Source organism: Desmodus rotundus, chromosome 5 (genome assembly GCF_022682495.2).
Source record: "Desmodus rotundus isolate HL8 chromosome 5, HLdesRot8A.1, whole genome shotgun sequence".
Lineage (NCBI taxonomy): Eukaryota > Metazoa > Chordata > Mammalia > Chiroptera > Phyllostomidae > Desmodus > Desmodus rotundus.
In genome coordinates this window covers 42189662-42210682 of record NC_071391.1, presented here as the reverse complement: position 1 = coordinate 42210682, position 21021 = coordinate 42189662, and the positions used below count along the sequence as shown (strand labels likewise).

At 37.6% G+C, this 21021-nt stretch overlaps 1 protein-coding gene across 4 annotated transcripts; it reads left to right on the top strand.

Moving 5' to 3' along the window:
* The first annotated feature begins 13 nt into the window (after positions 1 to 13).
* LOC128781080 (zinc finger protein 215) lies at positions 14 to 17004 on the top strand. Of its 4 annotated transcripts, XM_053925437.2 has the most exons (6): positions 492 to 513; positions 5464 to 6051; positions 11035 to 11123; positions 12740 to 12872; positions 13187 to 13282; positions 15376 to 17004. In XM_053925437.2, the coding sequence occupies exons 2-6, from the start codon at positions 5652 to 5654 to the stop codon at positions 16326 to 16328; spliced, it is 1671 nt and encodes a 556-aa protein (XP_053781412.1). In that variant the 5' UTR covers positions 492 to 513; positions 5464 to 5651; the 3' UTR covers positions 16329 to 17004. The 4 variants fall into 4 exon arrangements, with proteins under 4 accessions (XP_053781413.1, XP_053781412.1, XP_053781415.1 ...); XM_053925438.2 differs by lacking the exon at positions 5464 to 6051 and having other exon boundaries at positions 14 to 513; XM_053925440.2 differs by lacking the exons at positions 492 to 513; positions 12740 to 12872 and having other exon boundaries at positions 6015 to 6051.
* Positions 17005 to 21021: the final 4017 nt, after the last annotated feature.

The window sequence follows — 21021 nt, the reverse complement described above, 5'->3', positions numbered from 1 at the left end:
CATTGATTTTTGGTTTCAAGCCAATCAGGAGGGTGGGGTCTGGCAGGTAGAAGGTAAGAAAGGTTTTGGCCAATTTTCCTGGATGGAATTGGGTTAGCGACATAAATTTCAGACGCCCGTCTTCGGAAACCGGGCTTCCGTCCGTCCGTTCGTGGCCGGAAGGCTGGAAGTAAGTCTACGAAGTAGGCGGGCCGTAGGGAAGTGGGAGAGACGAGGAACTGCCCACCTCGGTCTACTTTATAGCCCCGCTGGGCCGCACGGGAGTCTGGGTGCTCCTTCCACGCTGGTGCGCGTGCGCGGGAATAGGCGGTGGGCTTGCGTTGGCATTTGTAAGACACAGGTCCGGCTCGGCTGTGGCGTGTATGCACCAGTTGGGGCCGGCGCTTCCTGTTTGTGGTGTGATTGGCTACTGCAACTCCCTCCGCCAGCCACGAATGCGACTTCTGTCGCGTTCATCGGAACAGACGCCTGGGGGTGCCTGAGCAGAGCTGGGGCGGGAAGGCTTGCTCCCAGGTATCAGCCGGACGCGGGTGCACGGAATTGGGAGTCCCACTAGGGGGCGTCTGCTCGGCTAGTTCGCAGTTACCGGGATTCCAATACGGCGTTCCGCAGTGTCTGCGGGAGAAGCTGGGTGGGCGCGAGCGGACTGGGATGGAGGCGAGGCGAGGGCTGCGGAGGGGTGTTAGTGTGTGGGAGAGCAGCGCTAAGAGGGTTTGAGGAGTGGAGCAGGACAGCTGGGCTCTAGGTCTGCTTCTGCTAAACCAGGAATTTCGTCTCGCTGCTGTGTCTTCCATTCCGCGATGGGGCAGTTTCCAGGGGCTCAACCTGGGGAATGTATCTTAGCTGGTTTTGGAATGACTGGTATTGAGTTCTCGCGGAAATAACAAGTGTGACTGGATCCGCCAACTGGGAAAGAAAATGGAGAAAAGTTCATTCCAACTTGCCTTGCTTCCCCAATTATTCCTAGCCACAACCCCCCAAACATTAAAACCTGCAGGCGTCTGTCTTTTTTCTGACACTGATTTCCAAACTGTTTTCTGCTCCTCCTTTTCTGAGCTAATCTGAAAGGCTCTCCTTACCTCAGGCTACTGCCTACCTAAAATCTATTGGATTGAAAACAACATTCTTAGCATAATAAACGCCTGTTCAAATTCCTTGAAACTGTAAAATTCTTTGAATTTGTGTCACCTGGTTGTTTACTGCAAGTCTCCAGATCCCTGTCACCTGCGCTTTACTGAGCCCTTCCTCAGTGCCTTTGGCTCACCTTCTTAATTCTTCAGGCTGAGTCCCGCCGTCATCCTCTAAGGCGGCTATTCAGTTTAAATTGAAATAGTTCTTGACTTTGTTTATTTCGGTATTCATCAAGTAGAGCGCACTTAAGCTCCTGGCTGTCAGCGACAAACCTTGGCCCTTCTATCACCTAAACCAGCAATTTTCAACCGGTGTGCCACAAGAATGATTAAAACTTGCGATATTTGACTAGTCTGGGGCACTGACCTCATTTCCCTTAGATTGTCAAATTAAAAATGACAATAGCCAATACAACAATAGCCATCCGATGTGAATGAATCAAAATTATACCTATTTTTTTGTCAGATTGGCAAAAAATATATTTTTAGTGTGCCACACAATTTTAGTAATTAGTTGTGTGCTATGAAATAAAAAAGATTGAAAATTCCTGACTTTTAACCGTCCTGTATCCTAAGTGCAAGTATATCATGTTTACTTGTCCTCCGAGCTCTATAATTATGTATACTAATTTATTAACATATTTGTAACCTATAAATCTCTAGTATATTTTGTTGCTTTTTCCCACAGAATTGAATGTTTAATTCATCTCATTTTTGTTTAATTATGTACGTAAGGCTTTGACATTGCCTCACAGTAGAGACTGAGCTTGCTATGATGAGCTCCATGATGAGCAATGTTTTTAATGTGAATTGTTTTTTAGCAGCAACATTTAAATTTCAAAGTAATTGAGAGTGTTCTTTTCTCTGGATAAATTCTGTTTTTCATTTTGGTAGTATATGGGGTCTGTACCACTCTATATTATTTTTTTTATTGAGGAGGTTTTTTTCTTTTGTAGCCTAATAAGTAGCTTTTTTGTAAGCATTCTCGTCAGTGCCTGAATATAAACTACATTCTGTTTGGTTTATATATCAGACTAAGCATATTACTTATATGCACTATCTTAGTAATTAATTTTAGGGTTTTTTCTTTAAGGACTGAGAAAGTTACTGTAGTCTCCAATTTCTATTGTCATTGTTAATTTCATCTTTTCAGAGGGTTTTGCTATAACTATTTCAATACATTTTTTGGTACATTTAATAATAGTTATACTTCATTATGAGTTGTACCTTTAATCATTGAAAGTTTCCTCTATTTTAATGGATTTGTGCTTTTAATTTAATATATATTTTAATTCAGTATATTCATGCATATTTTATTGCTTACATTTGCTTGTATTTTTAATCATCCCTTTATTCTCAGCTTTGAAGTTCTTTTGTTTTGGATGTCTCTTGAGTGTTTATCTGGTTGAGTTTAAACTTTTACCCAGTATATTTATTGTTACAATAAATATTTTTGTTATTTCTATTTTTAATTTTTTAATTTTTGTGCTTCCTTGTTTTCTTGTTTTATTTTCAACATATTGACTGTGAGCTTTTTCCCTTTTTCTCCCTTTCTGTTAATTTTTAAAGTATCTGGACCTACATCTCATTGTTTCATTGGGACTCAGTGATACCTCATTGTCACTTTGAAACTATTTTTTTTTTTAATTTTTATACTGTAAACAAAGATGGGCTACTTGAAACTTTATTTTTTAAATGAACCCAGACTTTTCTTAAGCTTTGGAGGTTTGTGTTTGATGTCAGGAGTCAGGAAATAACTTTTGTGCACAGTTTCCATCAATCTGTAAGATCTACTAATAGGCAGACATAAACATTGTATATATGATCATCTGTTGAGTGCTTTTTAAAATGGATATGATTGCAACAAGACACAACAGAAAACCTTGAGGAATTATATTCTGCTCATTTGCTTCTAACTCTTCAAAAATAAAACACAAAAATAAACCTCATTTCCCCTATTCCCCACCTGCTTTCTCTGGTAAACACCAATCTGTGCTCTGAATCTATGAGTTTGGTTTTATTGGCTTTTTGTGTTGGTTGGTTTTTGTTTTTAGATTCCGAATATAAGAGAGATCATACAGTATTTATCCTTCTCTGCCTGACCTCACTTAGCATAATGCCCTCGAGGTCCATCCATGTTGTTGCAAATGGAAAGATTTCATTCTTTTTTATGGCTAAATAATATTCCATTTTGTATATATACTACAATTTCTTTATCTGTTCACTTATTGGTGGACACTTAGGTTGTATCCATATCTTGGCTCTTATCAACAGTGCTGCAGTGAACATAGGGATGCATATATCATTCTAAGTTAGTGTTTTCATGTTCTTCAGATAAATGTCCAGAAGTGGATTGCTAAATCATATATGGTAGTTCTATTGTTAATTTTTGAGGAAACGCTATACTCTTTTTCATACGGCTGCTCCAGTTTAGACTCCCACCAACAGTGCACAGGGTTCTCTTTTCTTCACCAACACTTGTTATCTCTTGTCTTTTTGGTAATAGCCATTTTCACAGGTGTAAGGTGATATTTCATTGTGGCTTAGATTTGCATTTTCCTGATGACTAATGATGTTGAGTATCATTTCATTTACCTCTTGTCCATCTGTATGTCTTCTTTGGAAAAATGGCTATTCAGATCTTCGGTCCATTTTTTAAATTGGACTGTTGGTTTGGTTTGTTATTGATTGTATGAGTTTTCTATATATTTTGGATATTAACCCGTTATTAGATATATGATTTGCAAATATATTCACAGATCAGTCAATCTGATACACCACATTAATTAAATGAAAGATAAATATTGTATGATGATCTCAATAGATGCAGAAAAAGAATTTGACAAAATTCAACATCCTCTTACAGTAAAAACTCTCAACAAAGCAAGTATTGAGTGCTTACTGTCTGCCAAGGAGTGAGATGAGTGTTCCTTTAGTACTTATAATTTAATTATAAGTATTGTTATAGTTGAGAAAACTCAAGCTTCTGTTAAATAACTTGTTCCATATCATACGTACAGTACCTTCAGCTGAGATTTAACCTCATGTCAGGTACGAACCCAAAGTATGCACTCTTAGTTCACTGTATATTGCCTATATCAGGGTTCCTTAATCTCGTAATTATTGATATTTTGGGTTAGAAAATTTTTTGTTATAGAGGGCTGTGTATTATAGGGTTGTTAGCAGCATTCCTGGTCCCCTCCCACTAGGTGCCAGTAATAACCCTCAGTGGTGACAACCAAAATGTCTCCAGACATTGCCCTGGTGGCAAAATCACCTCCGAAAACCACAGGCCTTGAGGCATATAATAAAAAAGACCTTTGAATGGTAAATTATATACAGACTGGCAGTATTGGAAATTGGTTAGAAAGCTGTATCTGAACTTCCCTGAACATAATGACTGTTAACGTTGGAAAAGCTCTTTGGGGAACACTGAGTGCTGTGCTGAGAGTTTTTAGAAAAGATACTGGCTCCTGGAGGAAGGCCCTTCAATCAAGATGCTTTTGCACAACCTATGCAGGTCTCTTGACTTGAGTTATACTCTATGAGGACTCCCACTGAAGAAAGATGCCAGTTACTCTGCCAACAAGCTGTTTTTTCTGTCCAGTAGCTTTATGAATAAACTGGTGCCCAGTGTGACCCATGCTAGTCCTGTGAGTCTGTTCAGTTGAGCCTAAGACTTCTCTTGTGGACATTGCAGACAAGGCCCCAGTGAGTCCTAACAAATGAAAAATTTTAATTATTGTAATTTGGGAATACACTTTTTGATTTAATCCCTAATGATAAAATAGCTCATGGGTATTTATTCTTGTGTTTTTTTTAAATGATAGTTTCTTACGTTAACTCCTAGGGCTAGTGCCAATTTTACCCATTTTGTGTAACTTTATTGGTATATTATTGGGAACTTAAGAAGAGGTTTTTTTAGGCATCTCTAATATGAAACCTTAATAGCCTGACTCTCCTGCCTGAAAATTTGTTTTACTTAGTTGTAAAGCAAAAATGAGTTGTCACCTGGTATAGAAGAAATCTAACTGCAATTAAATTATGAAGTTTGTTTTAATCAAAGGAATATTTAATTTATCTTTTTTTGTAAGATGCCTAATCACTTTTTTGTGTGAAATCTATCTGTGTTTCTTTCTCTGTCTTTTTGGGGTGGTTAGGGGGAAGGGACAGCATATTTTCCTGTTCCAAAGATGGAAAACAAGAATTAAAAGGAGAATCCATTATATGGATTATTAAGTGATTTTAGGAATAGTATTTGTACTATTTTATTTTTTAACACTATGCTAATACATGTTCATTATCTATATGTCATGTCTGTGTCTTTTTTCAGTTTCTCAGGTACCTGAATGTCAGCTTTCTATTTGAAACTCCTGGAACTTCTGGAAATTTTATTTTGATATATAACTTGTGTCAAGTCACACCACCTATATATAGTATACATGTGCTTAGCCTGAGACTAAGAATTACTGGACTGATCAGATAAGAAAATCAAACAAAGTGAGAGTTGTATCTAGGAAGATGCAGCCCCTGAATAAGTTGATGGATGTCCTAAAACCTCAAAACCTGGCTCTACACGAACAAAGTGAGGTCCTGAGAGCAGACGTGTCTTGGCAGCAGGAGACAATCCCAGTCAGGGAGACCTGTGACTCTGAGGCCTCTCGTCAAAAGTTCAGACATTTCCAGTACGTGGAAGTGTCTGGGCCTCATGAAGCCCTGAGCCAGCTCTGGGAGCTCTGTCTTCAGTGGCTGAGACCAGAGGTTCATACAAAGAAGCAGATCCTAGAACTGTTGGTGCTGGAACAATTCCTGATAATTCTCCCTGAAGAGGTCAGGACTTGGGTGAATTTACAACACCCAAAGAACAGCAAAGAAGTGGTGACTCTCATAGAAGATGTGATTGAAATGCTTAAAGATAAAGGTGAGAATATAGAAAGCTGGTTGTAGAATAGTTGACCATTATGTGGAATCTAAAACAAAAAAATACTGAGCTCATAGATTCAAAGAACAGATTGGCGGCTTCCAACAGTGGGGAGTAAGAAGTAGGCAAAATGGGTGGAGGGAGTCAAAAGGTACAAACTTCTAGTTATAAAATGAATAAGTCATGGGGATGTAATGTACAGCATGGTGACATGGTTAACAATACTATATTGCATATTTGAAAGTTGTTAAGAAAGTAGGTCTTAAAAGTTCTCAACACAAGAAAAAAACTTTGTAACTGTATAGTGATGGATGTTAACTTACTGTGGTGATCATTTCACAATTATACAAATATTGAATTATTATGTTGTATACTTGTAACTAATATAATGTTATATGTCAATTATGCCTCAATGACAAAGAAAGAAAAACCTTTAAAAATAGTTTGCCCTTCCCATATGAAGAGAAATTATCTCTTTTGAACTTAGGGGGTGACAAGGGCCAGATTATGAAGGACTTTACTATATCACCAAACATGGATTTTATTCTGTAGGTGATAGAAATAGAATGAGATTTCACAGGATGGGTAGAGGAATACGACAATTTGGTGTGTGTTTGAAAAATAGGTTGATACCAGTGTAGAGTGGGGGTTGACAAACTGTGTCCCACAGGCAAAATATATTTGTAAGTAAAGTTTAATTGGAACACAGCCACACCCATTCATCTATATTTTATCTGCACTTGCTTTCATGCCATGACCAGAGTTGATTAGTTATAGCAGAGACCATAGTGCCAGCAAACCTAATATTACTATCTGGATCTTTACAGAAAAAGTTTACCAACTCCTTGTGTAAAGGACAGACCTGAGAGCTCTGAAAATAGGAAAACCAATTAAAAGACTAGACCGGGTGTTAATTACAGAATGAAGGGAGAATTGGAAACACAGAGGAATTTGAACCCAAAGGATTTATTGATTACTTGAGCAAAGTTTCAAGATATAAGACTAACATACAAAAATCAATTATATTTTATACGCTAGGTATGATCAATACTAAAATGAAATTAAGAAAACAATTTAATTTATAATAGCATCATAAAAAATGAAATACTTAACTACAAATTTAAATAATGAGGTGTAAGCCTTGTCCACTGAAAACTACAAAACATTGTTGACAGAATTTTAAAAGACCTAAATACATGAAAAGACATCCAGTGTTAATGGATTAGTATTGTCACAATGATAATGCCCGCCAAATCAATCTATAGATTCAGGCGCAATTTATATCAAAATTCCAGCCTCCTTTTTGCAGGAATGGACAAGCTGATCCTCAAATGTATGTGGAATTACAAACAGAACAAAACAAAACAGAAAAAAACCCAAATAGCCAAAACAAATTTATTAAAAAAGAGTTTGAGGATGTACACTTCCTAATTTCAAAACTTACTATAAAACTAAAATAATCAAAGCCACATGGTACTGGAATAGAATAGACATAGATCAGTGGAATAGAACTGAGAGTTCAGAAATAAACTCATAAGTCTTGGTTCTGTTGATATTCAACAAGGGTACTAAGACTATCAACTGAGAAAAGTTTTAACAAATAGTACTGGGACAACTTGATATCCACAGGCAAAAGATTGAAGTAGGACTTCATACCTTATGGAAAAATTAATTCAAAATGGATCAACAAACCTAAATATAAGAGCTAAAGCTATAAAAAGGAAACATGGGAGTAACTCTTCATCACTTTGACCTTGGTCATTGATATTTAGATATGGCACCAAAAATACAACAAAATAAAAATTAGACTTCCAAATTAAAAACTTTTGTGCATCAAAGGAAACAATCAAGGAAGTGAAAAGGAAACCTACAGAATGAGAGGAAATATTTGAAACCCATATTTGATAAGGCCCAGTATTGGGAAAATGTTGGGAAAAGAACTCTTACAACTGAACAACTGAAAGATAAACACAAGTTTTTAAATGAACAGAGGACTCTGAAGAAGATACACAAATGGCCAACAGGCATAGGAGTAATCATCCAGCATCATTAGTCACCAGGAAATTGAAATTCAAACCTGCAGTGAGATACTGCCTGACATCCACTAGAATGGTTATACTAATAGAAGGAAAAGATTAAAACAACGTGTTGGTGAAAATATGGAGCAATTTGAACCCTCATACATTGCTTTTAGGAATACAAAATGGTGCAGCCACTGTGGAAAAACAGTTTGGTAGTTCCTCAAAAAGTTTCCCATAAAATCACCGTATATTCAAGAGAATAGAAAACATGTTTAAACAAAAATTTGTACATGAATATTCATAGCAGCAGTATTCAAAATAGCCAAAAAGTGGAAGCAAGCCCAATGTCTATCAACTGATGAATGGATAAAGAAATTATACTATATCCATACAATGGAATAATATTCAGCCATTAAAAGGAATGAAGAATTAATACATGGTCCAACAGGGATGAGGCTCCAAAATAGTATGCTAATTTAAAGAAGTCAGACACAGAAGGTCACATACAATATGACTGAATTTATATGGAATGTCCAGAATAGGCAACTCCATAGAAACAGTATGGGAGGGAGGGGGAATGGGAGTGATTCCTTAATGGGTATGGAATTTGGGGAGAAATGAAACTTCTGAAATTAGATAGTGGTGATGGTTGCATAACACTGTGATCATACAGAAAGTCACACAATTGTATATTTTAAAAATGCTTAATATGGTGAATTTCATTTGTCAGTTTACCTCAATTTTTAAAAAGGGTAGATAGACGAGATTATTGCATCAAATTAAGATTGGGTGTTGTACAGGACAAGTGGTCAAGGAATTTGAAGACTCTGAAAAGGGTGCTGAAAGTGATTTACTATGAAATGAAAGCATGGGAAGGAAAGTGACTTCAAAAGAGGTAGTAGACTTAGAGAAAATTAAAGAATGTACTGTGGTGGGACCTTGATAAAAGTTAGAGAATGTACTAAGAACAAGAATGTGCAAGTCGAAAGGATAGGAAATTATAGTTAGGGATTGATGTATTCAAATTTGTTCTCCTGGTAGAACAATTCTAAGTAATAAGGACCCAAGTATGAAAAAGGAAATAGCTTGCTTGCTGATGGTTATGAGAAATAAAGGTGTCAAAGGTCTTCAGGTTGGGTTGTCTATGCCACTGTTGAAGTACCATCCTAATATTGGCAGGATTCAGGGTGGAAAGCAACACTGAGCTAAATAATCAGAGTTTTTATTGACCTAGCACAGTTGCTTAATGTCTTTCATTCGCAATAGACCGTAGGCTCTCTGAGGCCAGGCATTTGTGTGCCTCACACGTAGGAGACCTGAGTAAATAAATGTTGAGTAAGTGAATGAGCAATTCTTGGTATGTTCCATCAATAAAACAGTAAGTGCATAAACTGTTGTTAAGAAAAACTTTTTGTATGAGAGTAGAAAAATCTTTGTGAGAAAGTGGGAATATGGAGGTATGAGTATATTAAAACTTCAAAGACCATAATACTGGAGGGTGAAAAGAGGTGTTGATAACAAAGATGTGCTTTACATTAGAAAGGAAAAAAATATTCTATAAAGAGCTTGAGAATGCATATGAATTTTACTTTGAATGGAATGAGAGTATCTGTGAATACACTTGTAAAAGTTCAGGAAGGAGGTCAGCAGGGAAGGAGAATTAAGGGAAGGAAACTAATCAGTGAGAGCAATAAATAAGGGAGTAGCTGATTGGAGGCTTTTGTACCTCTTCAAGATATCTTGTTGCACATTACTAAGAATGACAGAAGCAAAAAGGGTTGTGTTGACTGTCCTAGGGCAGAGTGTGAAACTCATTTTCACCAGGGGCCACATCAGCCTTGAGGTTGCCTTCAAAGGGCCGAATGTAATTTTAGGACTGTATAAATGTAATTACTCCTTAACAGTTAAGCAAGAGCTGCGCTGCCGTTGGGTAGAAACAAGGTGTCGGCTAAAACAAGGTGGAGGGCCGGATTCAGCCCCAAGGGCCTTGTGTTTGCCACCTGTGTCCTAGGGACTGAGCTGACTGAGGTATCACAAAGCATTCAAATAGTATGTTGCTGAGACATTTGGGTTTTTTTCCCCCAGATTCTGCCTTTACTTACAAGAGAGTCTCATAAAATATCTCCTGCATTGTTTCTATTCTTATTTCACCCAGAATCAATGAAAACAGCTTCACAGACCAGTATTGGTTTATAATCTGGCATTTGAGGTTCATTGGCGTAACTAATGAAGCTTGGAAAAACTAGGACAGTGGCCTTTGGGTATACCTCTCACCAACAGGCTGGAGAAGAGAATTGGTAGCCACAGAGATTTTTATGTACTTGAAAGAGTCAGTAGTTCACAGTGACCAGACTGCCTAAGTCTGTGATTAGTATACATAGATTAACCTAGAGGGAAAGAATCCCCGAGTAGAATTCTCCCCAATGTGTTTGAGGAAGGGATTGATTGGATAAAATACAGGGTTGGACAAAAGCAGGCTGATAGTTGTTCCTATAGAAAATAATGCACTAATTAATAAAAGTACAGAATAAAGTCTGTTCGGTCTTCTCAGAACCATAATCCTACTTTTGCCCCACCCTGTGTTCTTAGCCCCCAGTAGAATTACATGCAGCCTGTGGTGGCTAAGCCTTGGGTAGGTTTTAGCTTTGATAGGATTAAAGTTATTTTTAGAATCTGCTGTAACCACAGATGAGACCTCAAAGTATTATTTTGGCCTACTTGCCTCTGATCCAGTAGCTCTCAGTCCTTGGTAGAATATCAGAATTACAGTTAGAGCCTTTTAAAAATATAAGATCTGGGCCCCACCCTTGGAGATCCTGGTGGTTGGCACAGCCTGGCATCATTATTTTTTCAAAGTTCTTTAAAGCTGAGTCCTATGAATAGCATGGTAAAGTCACTGCTGTAACCATTGAGTGTTTCTCCAGGGCAAGCTTGTCTCCCTAATGTTTTCCTTCATCTTCAGATATACCCGGTGAGGATTCTGTCCTTCTCCAGAAGGGGAGCATGAAGAAGGAGAACATGGAAGCTGACTCACTAACAGGCAAATCCCAGGTGAATTTGGATTCCACTCCTTACTGAAATAAGCTGCTTTTTCTTTTTGGCCTTTGAGCTTTTGACAAAGGCAATTCTATCTAAGGACATGAGATTGTTCTCCCATTGGACCTATTTTAGTTTGTGATACATTTTTTGGAAAATATAATCTTTGTATAATCTCTGTGCATCTATTTCTTCAAAATTGTAAACAATAATTGAATCTGTGAAAACAGAGCCTAGCCCTCACTGGTGTGGCTCAGTGGGTTGAGCGGTGGTCTGCAAATCAAAGGGTCACCGGTTCGATTCCTGGTCAGGAGACATGCCTGGGTTGTGGGCCAGGTCCCTGGTTGGGGGCCTGTAAGAGGCAGATCGATGTTTCTCTCTCACCTTGATGTTGCTCTCCCTTTCCTTCTCCCTCCCTTCTCATCTCTCTAAAAATAAATAAATAAATAATTGTTTAAAGGTAACAAGGAAAGAAAACAGCCTATCCAGAGAGTGTTTATCATTAAAATGAAGGCAGCCAAGAACAGAATCCTGAGCAATATTATTTAATCAACAGGAGGAGAAACTTCAAAGGATATTGAGATAGATGAAAGGACCAAAGTGGCAGAGGAAAACCAGGAAAATATGATGTCACTGAAAGCAAAGTATGAGAATATTTCAAGGAAAAAGCCTTTAAAGTTCAGAAAAATCCAGCCTGAGCAGTGTCTGTTCACTTATCATCACAGACATACAAACATGCACAGGAAGAGAAGCCAGGTTGCAGAGGGTTGAGAGAAGAAGAGAAGGGGAGGAACTAGGCAAAACAAATGTAGACAACTTAGTGACAAAAATAGGCTGTGAAGTAGGGGTGGGGAAAGGAGTTGTATATTTCAGTGTGATTGAAGACCCCAACGATGACAAGGTGAAGAATGCTGAAGAGAAGCGCAGTAACTGATGGTCCGAAGGCCCTTAGAACAGGTGTTTGCGTGGTGCCTAAGGGGCCAGGCACTTTTTCTAAGGGCTAGAAATGTGACAGTAAATGAAACAAAACTCCTGCCTTTGTGGAGGTTGTATTCTGGTAGAAGCAGACAGACAAACATAAGCAAATAATTGCGGACAATAATTGTTAAAAAGAAAAAACATATCATGCAGTAGAGACTGATCAGGAGAATGGCTCCTTCGGGTAATCAGGAAAGGCCTGTCTGACAAGGTGACATTGGGCTGTGAGACCTGAGTTATCAGGCTGCGTTTCTCAATTAGAGAAAGTGCCTTACCTCTTAAGCTAGCGCAGCCTACGTCTTCATTAAATTTCCCTCAAATCTGCCTTAAACCTTTTGTGCTCTGAACTCCTGTTATGTAAAGTATTTATACTCTATAAAATAAATTATTTATTCCACTGTTACTCCAACTGTCTTTCTCCTCCAGCAAAATGTAAGCGAATCTATTTTTAATTAATTAGATTAAGAAGAGTTCACAAGAGTTCCAAGGTGATAGACCCGTAAAAACTTGATTTTCATCACTTAGAACTCCAAACATTGTCCTCTCAATTTCTTGTATATTCTGGCCACCTACTCTATTCTTTCCAAATTCATTTCTCCTCTAGTAACATTTTTGAGAGTGACCTTTGATTAAAAAGGAACTTAATGTTTTAGGAACCAGTGGCACTCAAAGATGTTGTTGTGGAATTCAGCACTGAAGAATGGGGGCAATTGGCCCCTGCTGTAAGGAAGCTCTACAGGGATGTGATGCTGGAGAACTATAGGAACTGCAGTTCATTGCAGAAAGGTAGCTTCTATGTGTTTACCTAATCTGCCCATTAGTAATCTCTTCACCTGCTGTTAAAAACTCTAGGCCTGCTGAAGTGATTAAGGGCATTTCCGTTTAGGTTCAGGTTTCCTAGTACCCTTTGGGCACAATAGCAGACTTTCTTGCTGTAACTGGTTGAAAGTCCTTTAGTCTGAAGTACACAGGTCCCTGTCAATTCTGGCCTTATTTTTCAACAGCTCTTAGATTATGTGGGGATGGAATTCTTTTCCCTATAAAAATGTCTGAAGTGTCGTGTATGTTTGTTTGTTTGTTTTCATTTGCCCCATGAACAGAGCTTCAATTTTCCAAACCCATCGAGGTCCCCGAGTTGGAGATTAAGACAAAAAGATGGATGATGGAGCGAGAAATCCCAAGAACTACGGTTTTTGGTAAGAAGCAGGCAGATAAGAGGCATTAGTAAACAGCCTCTGTTTGTTAAACTACAATGTACAAGCCAGCCTTTGAGGTGATAGTTGGGGAGGTGACAACAAAACCACCTAAGATTTGAAGGAAAAAACTCTTCATTGGTTTTTATTCACAGGCTCTTTTTCTTATGCAGACAGACAAAATAGTGTTATGGGTTATAAATACTGACATTTAACTTAAAGCTATGGGGCCTATCAGCCAGTTTCCTAATTTGTAACAGAGTGAATAATAGTATCTACCTCCACTTTACTGTGAGGATTCAGTGTGCTGACATGTGTAGCATACTTAGAGCAGTGCCTGAAACCTGGTAAGTGCTGTAGAAACAAATGTTAGCCAACATAACATTAAATGATATTCTTCCTTTTAAAGAAAACAGAAGTCTGCTTTTCCTAGAGTGGCTTCAGGATTCTTCTATTCTTTCCTTTCTTAACTATAGAATTCTTTAACTTATGCATTAAACCCCTGCCCTCATCAAAATCTCTATTCTTATTAACATTTTGCTTGTGAGAGATTATAAATTACTGTGGCTTAATATATATTTTAGTAAGTGTAGAAGATTGTGAATAGTCATATAACTCACCCCATTACCTCACTATTAACATTTGGTTTGTTTTCTTAAGCCATTTTCTTTGTAATGATTTATTTCTGTGGCTGGTAACAGTTTCTTTTTTTCCAAAATTGGAATTATCAGGAATACGTCATCATATACATATATTCTGCTCTTCTCACCTAATATGATACCATGCACAATTGCCTACAGTATTTTACTAAATAGTCTATGAAAATGTGGTTTCTAATTCACATATAACATTCCATCACATACATGTAGCAGTGTATTCAAGCATTCCTTCCCCTAACCCCCTAGTATTGGACATTTAGGTTATTGCCAATTTTTTAGGCATATCTGATGACTTCGTTAGGATACCTTATTAGAAGAAGAACTTCATCAAAAAAGGTGTGTGTGGTGTGTGTTTGTGTGTGTGTATATATATGTATACACATAAATATATATATACACACACACACATATATATATTTTTTAGGGAGATGTCCAAAGATGCACTTTATTCATTTAGCAATTTTTCGCAATTACAGTTAACATGTAATATTATTTTATATTAGTTTCAGGTGTACAGCATAATGATTAGACATTTAAGAAGTGAATGTCTAAGTGAGCACCAGAGAAGTCTAGTGCTCACCTGACACCATACATAATTACAATATTATTGACTATATCCCCAAGCTGTATTTTATATCCTTGTGACTATTTTGTAACTACCTGTTGTACTTCTTAATCCCTCCGCCCTTTTCACCCAGCTCCTCAGCTCCACTCCCGTCTGGCGCTGGGAAGCATCAGTTTGTTCTCTGTCTCTGTTAGTCTGTTTTGTTTGTTCATTTATTTTATTCATTAGGTTTTGTACATGAGTGAAATCACATGGTATTTGTCTTTCTTTGACTGACTTCACTTAGAATAATACCCTCGAGGTTTATCCATGTTGTAGCAAATGGTAAAATTTTATTTTTTATGGCTAAGTAATATTCCATGCTATATATATTCTACATCTTCTTTACAAAGGGAATAAATATACTTAATTTTCCTGTTAGAATCTGCTACATTGTCTACATACAGGTTATACCAATTCAGACTATCACTAATAGTGAGAGTATTATTATCTCTCTAGTATATCTCTGTTTTTTATTATCAGCCTAGCAAACACTAGGTTATTTTTTTACATGAAATCTCTATTAATTTGATAGACAAATTACTGTTTCTTCCTTCCTAAGGTAATTCCTCTCCCTCAGCTTTCATTTGGATCCCATTTCAATAAAATGCTCTTTCTCCTATTCTTTGCCTTGTTGATTTCCAAACCTTCTTTTTAATGTTTTTATCCCATTTATTTGTTCTGTAATTCTCCTTTTCTAGCCTCATCTCACATTTTCATTCTGTATTTAAGAGCCATAAAATATGCATATCAGTTCACATGGTTTAGCCTCTCTTTCCTTAATTAAGCAATTGCCCTTCTTCTAATATGTGGAATTTTTATTTGTTTTTTAGATAGACAGACAATTTCAGAAAATCAGGATTTGGTTCCAAAGCAGAAAATTTGTGGAGAAGAATCATCCCATAGAATGATAATGGCAAAAATGACCCAAGGTGGGCTTCCTTCTTTAGATGCCTGGAGAAGTGATGATTGCTCACATAGGAACCACAAACACCGGGACACATATTTGCCACAAGGAGCTTTTATTCATAAGACGATCTATACTAAGGAGGGAGACTTGGAATGTTGTGAAAATAAGAAAAGTTTCGATGTTAAGTCAGTTAACTTAGTTTTTGATACGCAACAGGGAGTTCCTATGAAGAAGGGGTCTCCAAAGTATGATAAATTTAAAACTAACTTCAAATTTAATTTAGACTCAGTAGGTAAGCAACATTCAGAATATAATGAATATGGGAATGCCTTAAGCCTGAATACAGATATCCAACACCCAGAAAGTCATACCATGATGAATTGCTATGAGTGCTTTCAGTGTGGGAAAGCCTTCAGCCGGAGCTCATCTCTTGTTCAACATCAGATCATTCACACAGGAGAGAAACCCTATAAATGCAATAAGTGTGGGAGATTCTTCAACCGACGAACAAACCTTAGTAAGCATCAAAAAATTCATCTTGAAGTAACGGCTTGCAGAGGAAATAAATGGGGAACTGCCTTCAGTAAGAGTGAAAACAGTAATAAAAATCCAAGTCTCCAACCTAGAGATAATGCCTATAAATGCTATAAATGTGTTAACTGTGGTAAATCCTTCAGCCGGAGCTCCTCACTTATTCGACATCAAATGATTCATACAGGAGAGAAACCGTTTAAATGTAACAAGTGTGAGAAAACCTTCAACAGGAATTCAAACCTTATTAAACACCAAAAACTTCATACTCAAGAGAAGTCCTATTACAAGAGTAAATGTGGTATTACCTTTGGTCACAGTGCAGAACTTACTCAACATCCATGAATTTATGCTGGAAGGAATCCTATGTAAATGCTAAATGGAAAAAAAACTTGTCAGAGATTATTCTTTCATTGAAAATGACGGAATTAATATTGGAGGGAAATCTCTCATTGGATAGAAATCTCAGGGAGATTTTCCAGGCTTCCAGATGAAGCCACAGACTTTGGAGTTAAATATATCACCATACAAGTGTTTGTCTATCATCCTTCTGATGTTCATTACCATCATCTTTCACTAGTTCATAAAAAGGACCGCTTCATCTGATCTTTTGAGGAAGTCCATATTTGGGAGAGCCAAGCCATACATTTGGAGTTGATATTTAATAAAACTCACACTTTCAGTTCTTATAAGAGATTACAAGAAACCTTGAGTTCACAAGAATATAGGAAGGCATTTCTAAGGAATAAATTCTCTGAATTAATGGCAAAGACCACAGTGACAGTCAATTATTCCACCCTTATTAATATCCTTGGCTGCCCTGGTGCTCAGTGGGGACTACAATCGGAAAAGGGTTATCACCTGCAATGGGAGGTGGATGTGTTGTTGTTAATGTACATGTATTCTTTAAGATCTGCATTTTTAAAAAGTACTCTTTGGGACTAGGCTGGAGAGATTTCCATAGCCCTAGGTCTATCATTTATCCTAAACATTAAAAGGTCAATAAAGTATCCTACTTCTCTGTGCACCAGAACTGCCTCTTTGTTCCATAAACTGCTTCAGGATCCCAAAGAGTTCTTGAGCTGAGAAGCTTATTATAATCTGCCCAAAAGCATTCATACTGGAGACATTCCCAATGAATGATGATGGTGACTTTATGAGTTCATACCTTGTTCAAAAGCAGAAAAGCATACTGAAATGGACTCCTATGATAAGTTAGTAAGTGTGGAAAATTACCTCATGTTCATTTGTCCATACTTTACATCACAACATCTGTTGTATTAAGACAAAACTATGCAAGTAAATAATATGGAAATTCATATAAACATAAGCCAGTTTGTTAAAGGACCCTAACAAGAGAAAAACACTGAATGTAAGAAATTCTTTGAGATATATAGTTCATTCATCAAAGCAATTACATGTTGAATATAATGGATTCTGACATTCTCATCGTAGGTGTTCTGAATCTTTTTTTCTTATATGCTGTAATTTTCTGTGGTTGAAAGATAAAAGTACTATTTTTATCTTTTCTCTCAACAGCTAGGTCTTTGGGTCTAAGTAAAATGCTTATATTTTTTCTCCTAAATCTCCCAGCTTTCTAAATAAAAGATCTGTTTACTATTATTTACTAAGTTAAACATACATCAAGGAATGCCTCTTTAGTGTGCATTTAAATTTTAATTTTTTGCAGAACATTTACAACCAATTAACACCTCCTGATCTTTTCCTATAGCCTATTTATTTAATGTATATTTAAATTTTACTGTATGCATTCAAGACAGATACCTAAGTTGAAACATGAAAGAGTAGAAATTAGGTAGATTGTATGTGGTGGAGGGTGGGAATGTTAGGAGAGATGATAAAGGGAAAACAGGAGTACAAAATTACAGAGGGATTAGGGCATGGCATCAGAAAACAGAAGTTCATACGCTGGAATCTGGCACTGGAAAATAATGGGACAAGAATGTACAGGGGTGAAGGCAGAGACTCAAAGGCCAGATCATGAAAGGCCTTGTAAGCCATCTTAGAAGTTTGGACTTTATCCTAAAGATAATGACAAAGAAAAGAATTCTTATCTACACCATTATTTAGTCCTCTTAAAGTGCTAATTGAAATAGCAGGTGAAATGAATGGAAATGGCAAAGGTTAAATATTTGCTGATGACGTGATAGACCAATCAGGATAACTTTAAAAAATCAATTAAAAGCTTAGATATAATAAGTAAATTCAGTTGTATAGACCCCACTAACCTCAAAAAATATTTTGAATAAATGGAAAGATGTTTCTGGATGAGAAGACTTGTTGAGATGTTGAATCTTCTCACATTAAGCTACAAAAAATCTAACCAAATATTTCATTGAGAAGATTATTTCACAAATTGATTATAAAGTTTATTTTGTAGGTACCACTTTAGTGAGGAGACCTAAGAGATATCTCTAAATATAGAAGACAATGAATTTGGTGGCTAGAGAGAAAAGCATCTGAGGAAGATATTTTGATTTTTTTAATGAAAATTCTTCCTATAAAACATCTACTAAAAGAGTCTTAAGATATATAGGAAATAAAACTTCTGTATTTTAATCCTGAATTTGCCAGTAATTTGTCCTTTAGCTAATTATTTAACTTGGGACTCTAATATCTCATCTGAGAATAGGGATACCTGGCCTCCATTTTGATTATTTTACAGCTCAAATGAGGTAATACAGTACTTATTTCTTAAGTACAGGAATTGCAAGTTAACTGCAAATGTATGGTTTTAACATTATTAGAGCTTAATGATTTAACACAGTGTTTGGTCATAGTAAATGTTAAAAAATCGTAGCCATCAATAATTATAATCTCCCAAAGAAGAAGGCTGACTTGGCAACTAACAACCCAACTGTATCAAATGCAATAAATTCTAGCTTTAGGGATGAAGAATTCCCCAACTGTATGCTCAGGTTTTCTGAGAGTCAAACTTAGGATTCTATGAAAGAAATTTCAGCACCAGAATTCATCATAAATACAGCGAACACTTTTAAACAGGGATAGATCTTACCCTGCCTACCATCATTTAGGTTAATATATTTTCAATTGTGAAATGGTTTGACATTTTTTTCAAGAGTCTTGCCTTTACTTTTCCTCTCCTTTAGAAAAGAAAGGTAACAATTCTTGGAAACCTAAAGATAAACTATGGGGAAAATCCATTCAAAAATCCTGCGGTAATAAATACTCTCAAAAATCTGGATGTTTGTGTTTATGCATATGAATGTAGTCTTACCAAGTATAGCAGATACCAGACCAAAGCAATCATTTCATAAACAACACAACCTGGCAAAAACTAACACTTGGGGCTTGCTCACCAGCTGCCTGACATTCTCAAGGTGAGTACTGATTGGCACATGCCCTACTGGGAGACAACAGGAGAGCAGTGGGGGGATTTTGTCCACTAAGAGGTAAAACCAAAGATATCTGGTCTGATACTAATATGTGCAGATCATAGAGGCAACCAAGTAATAGGGAAAGAGAAAGAGAGTGGTTGAGGGAAGAAAAGGAAGAGGCTATCAGAATTTTAAGCTTCCAAGAATAAGAATTTTGTTTACATCTTCATGGATGGAAAGTGGTAACATCTCAGTGGTTTGACTTCTGAATGAAAATATATGTAGATTTTTTTTGGAATCTAGGAAAATATAAATGTTATGCCTCAGCTACTGTTTACTTGGCTGTTTGATTCCAGGATAATTTGTGCTCACTATTTACTAGATAATACATGGAGAGAGAATGCTGACATGAACACTACCCAATGTACATGACTTGCTTGATGCTGTCTTAAAATTTTGTCAGTTTTATTATGAATATAGTAATTATTAAAATAGCTACAGTTTAAAGAGGAAGGGAATTTTTCGGTCAGTTTTCCCTTCCCGTGAATCGGTTTTCATATAAAAGCAACTGAAAATATTTCTGAATGAGACACATGTAAATATTTAAAGGATTCTTTGCTCCTAAATCGCCAAATTCTAAAAAAAATTCTCAATGTATTTGGAATCATTTGAAGATGTGTGAAGTTATGGTGATGCTGTCTTCAACAATATCCGTCCTTAAACATTTACAGTGTGTCAACACAGGGCTGGAATCTAGAGACACTCCTGGAGTTAATACCTCAACATTACGCAAGGTGGCGGCACTGAACAAATGATGTGGAGGCACAGGATTCCAGAGACCAGATTTGCCAAAGTTTAAGTGTCCAGCGTGCGGGCAAGATATCCGAGACGACTGAAACTGCATTCCGGGTTGGAGAAAAACGACTAATTAACCTAAGTCCTGGCTGTGAAGAGCTCCCTGTCCTTCGCTCCTTTCCCGTGCGCCTCTCCTAGGGAAGGGCAGACCACTAAGGCGGCGGGAGAAAAAAGGAGTCTAGGGGCAATCACTTCCCTAATCCTAAGAGATCATCGATCTTCAGGATGTGCGTCTACAATGCGCAGCTCTGGCTTATTAATAAAAATAAACCAAGTCTAACCCTCGCTCGCCCACGGGGACCCGTCAATCTGAGACGGCAGGGCAGGCAGGAAGTTTCGAAAACCTGCCATTGAGCAAATAGTCGAGTCCATCCCTCCTACACCAGGTACCCCCAAGGAGTTCGACCCAGCTCGCCGGCCCCTCCCCTCCCCTCCCCCGTGGGGAGGGGCAGACCTGGCGACCGGAAGTGCTGTCGCGTGGGCGGAGTCTGTGTGGTGGATTTGGGCACAGACCATCCTCCTGAGCAAGCGCAGTGGGGTTCCGCTCGCAGAGTAGCTTCCTGGGTGCTAACTTCCGGCGTGCTCTGCGGAATGGGAATGTGCAACTTTCTCCCAGGGGAACCCGCTAACCTTTCTGTCTTTTGGGCTTCTCCTCCATTGATATTGGAAGTGTGCGATGACCTGTAGTCCCCAGAACCAGGAAAAACGCTTGCCACTTGGTGCCTGAAGACGTGGTGAGATTTCCCGCTGGGCTTCGCAGCTTGGCGTCTTGGAGCTAATTGTGAGCCTTTCCAGCCACAATTTCTCTGGATGCGGAGTACACT

Bases quoted from the DNA above. Each gene is read 5' to 3' on its own strand.
- LOC128781080 (XM_053925437.2), top strand. From the start codon at position 5,652: ATGCAGCCCCTGAATAAGTTGATGGATGTCCTAAAACCTCAAAACCTG. The intron at 12,873-13,186 runs GTAGCTTCTATG...CCCCATGAACAG, and splicing joins CTGCAGTTCATTGCAGAAAG to AGCTTCAATTTTCCAAACCC. The intron at 13,283-15,375 runs GTAAGAAGCAGG...TTTGTTTTTTAG, and splicing joins CCCAAGAACTACGGTTTTTG to ATAGACAGACAATTTCAGAA.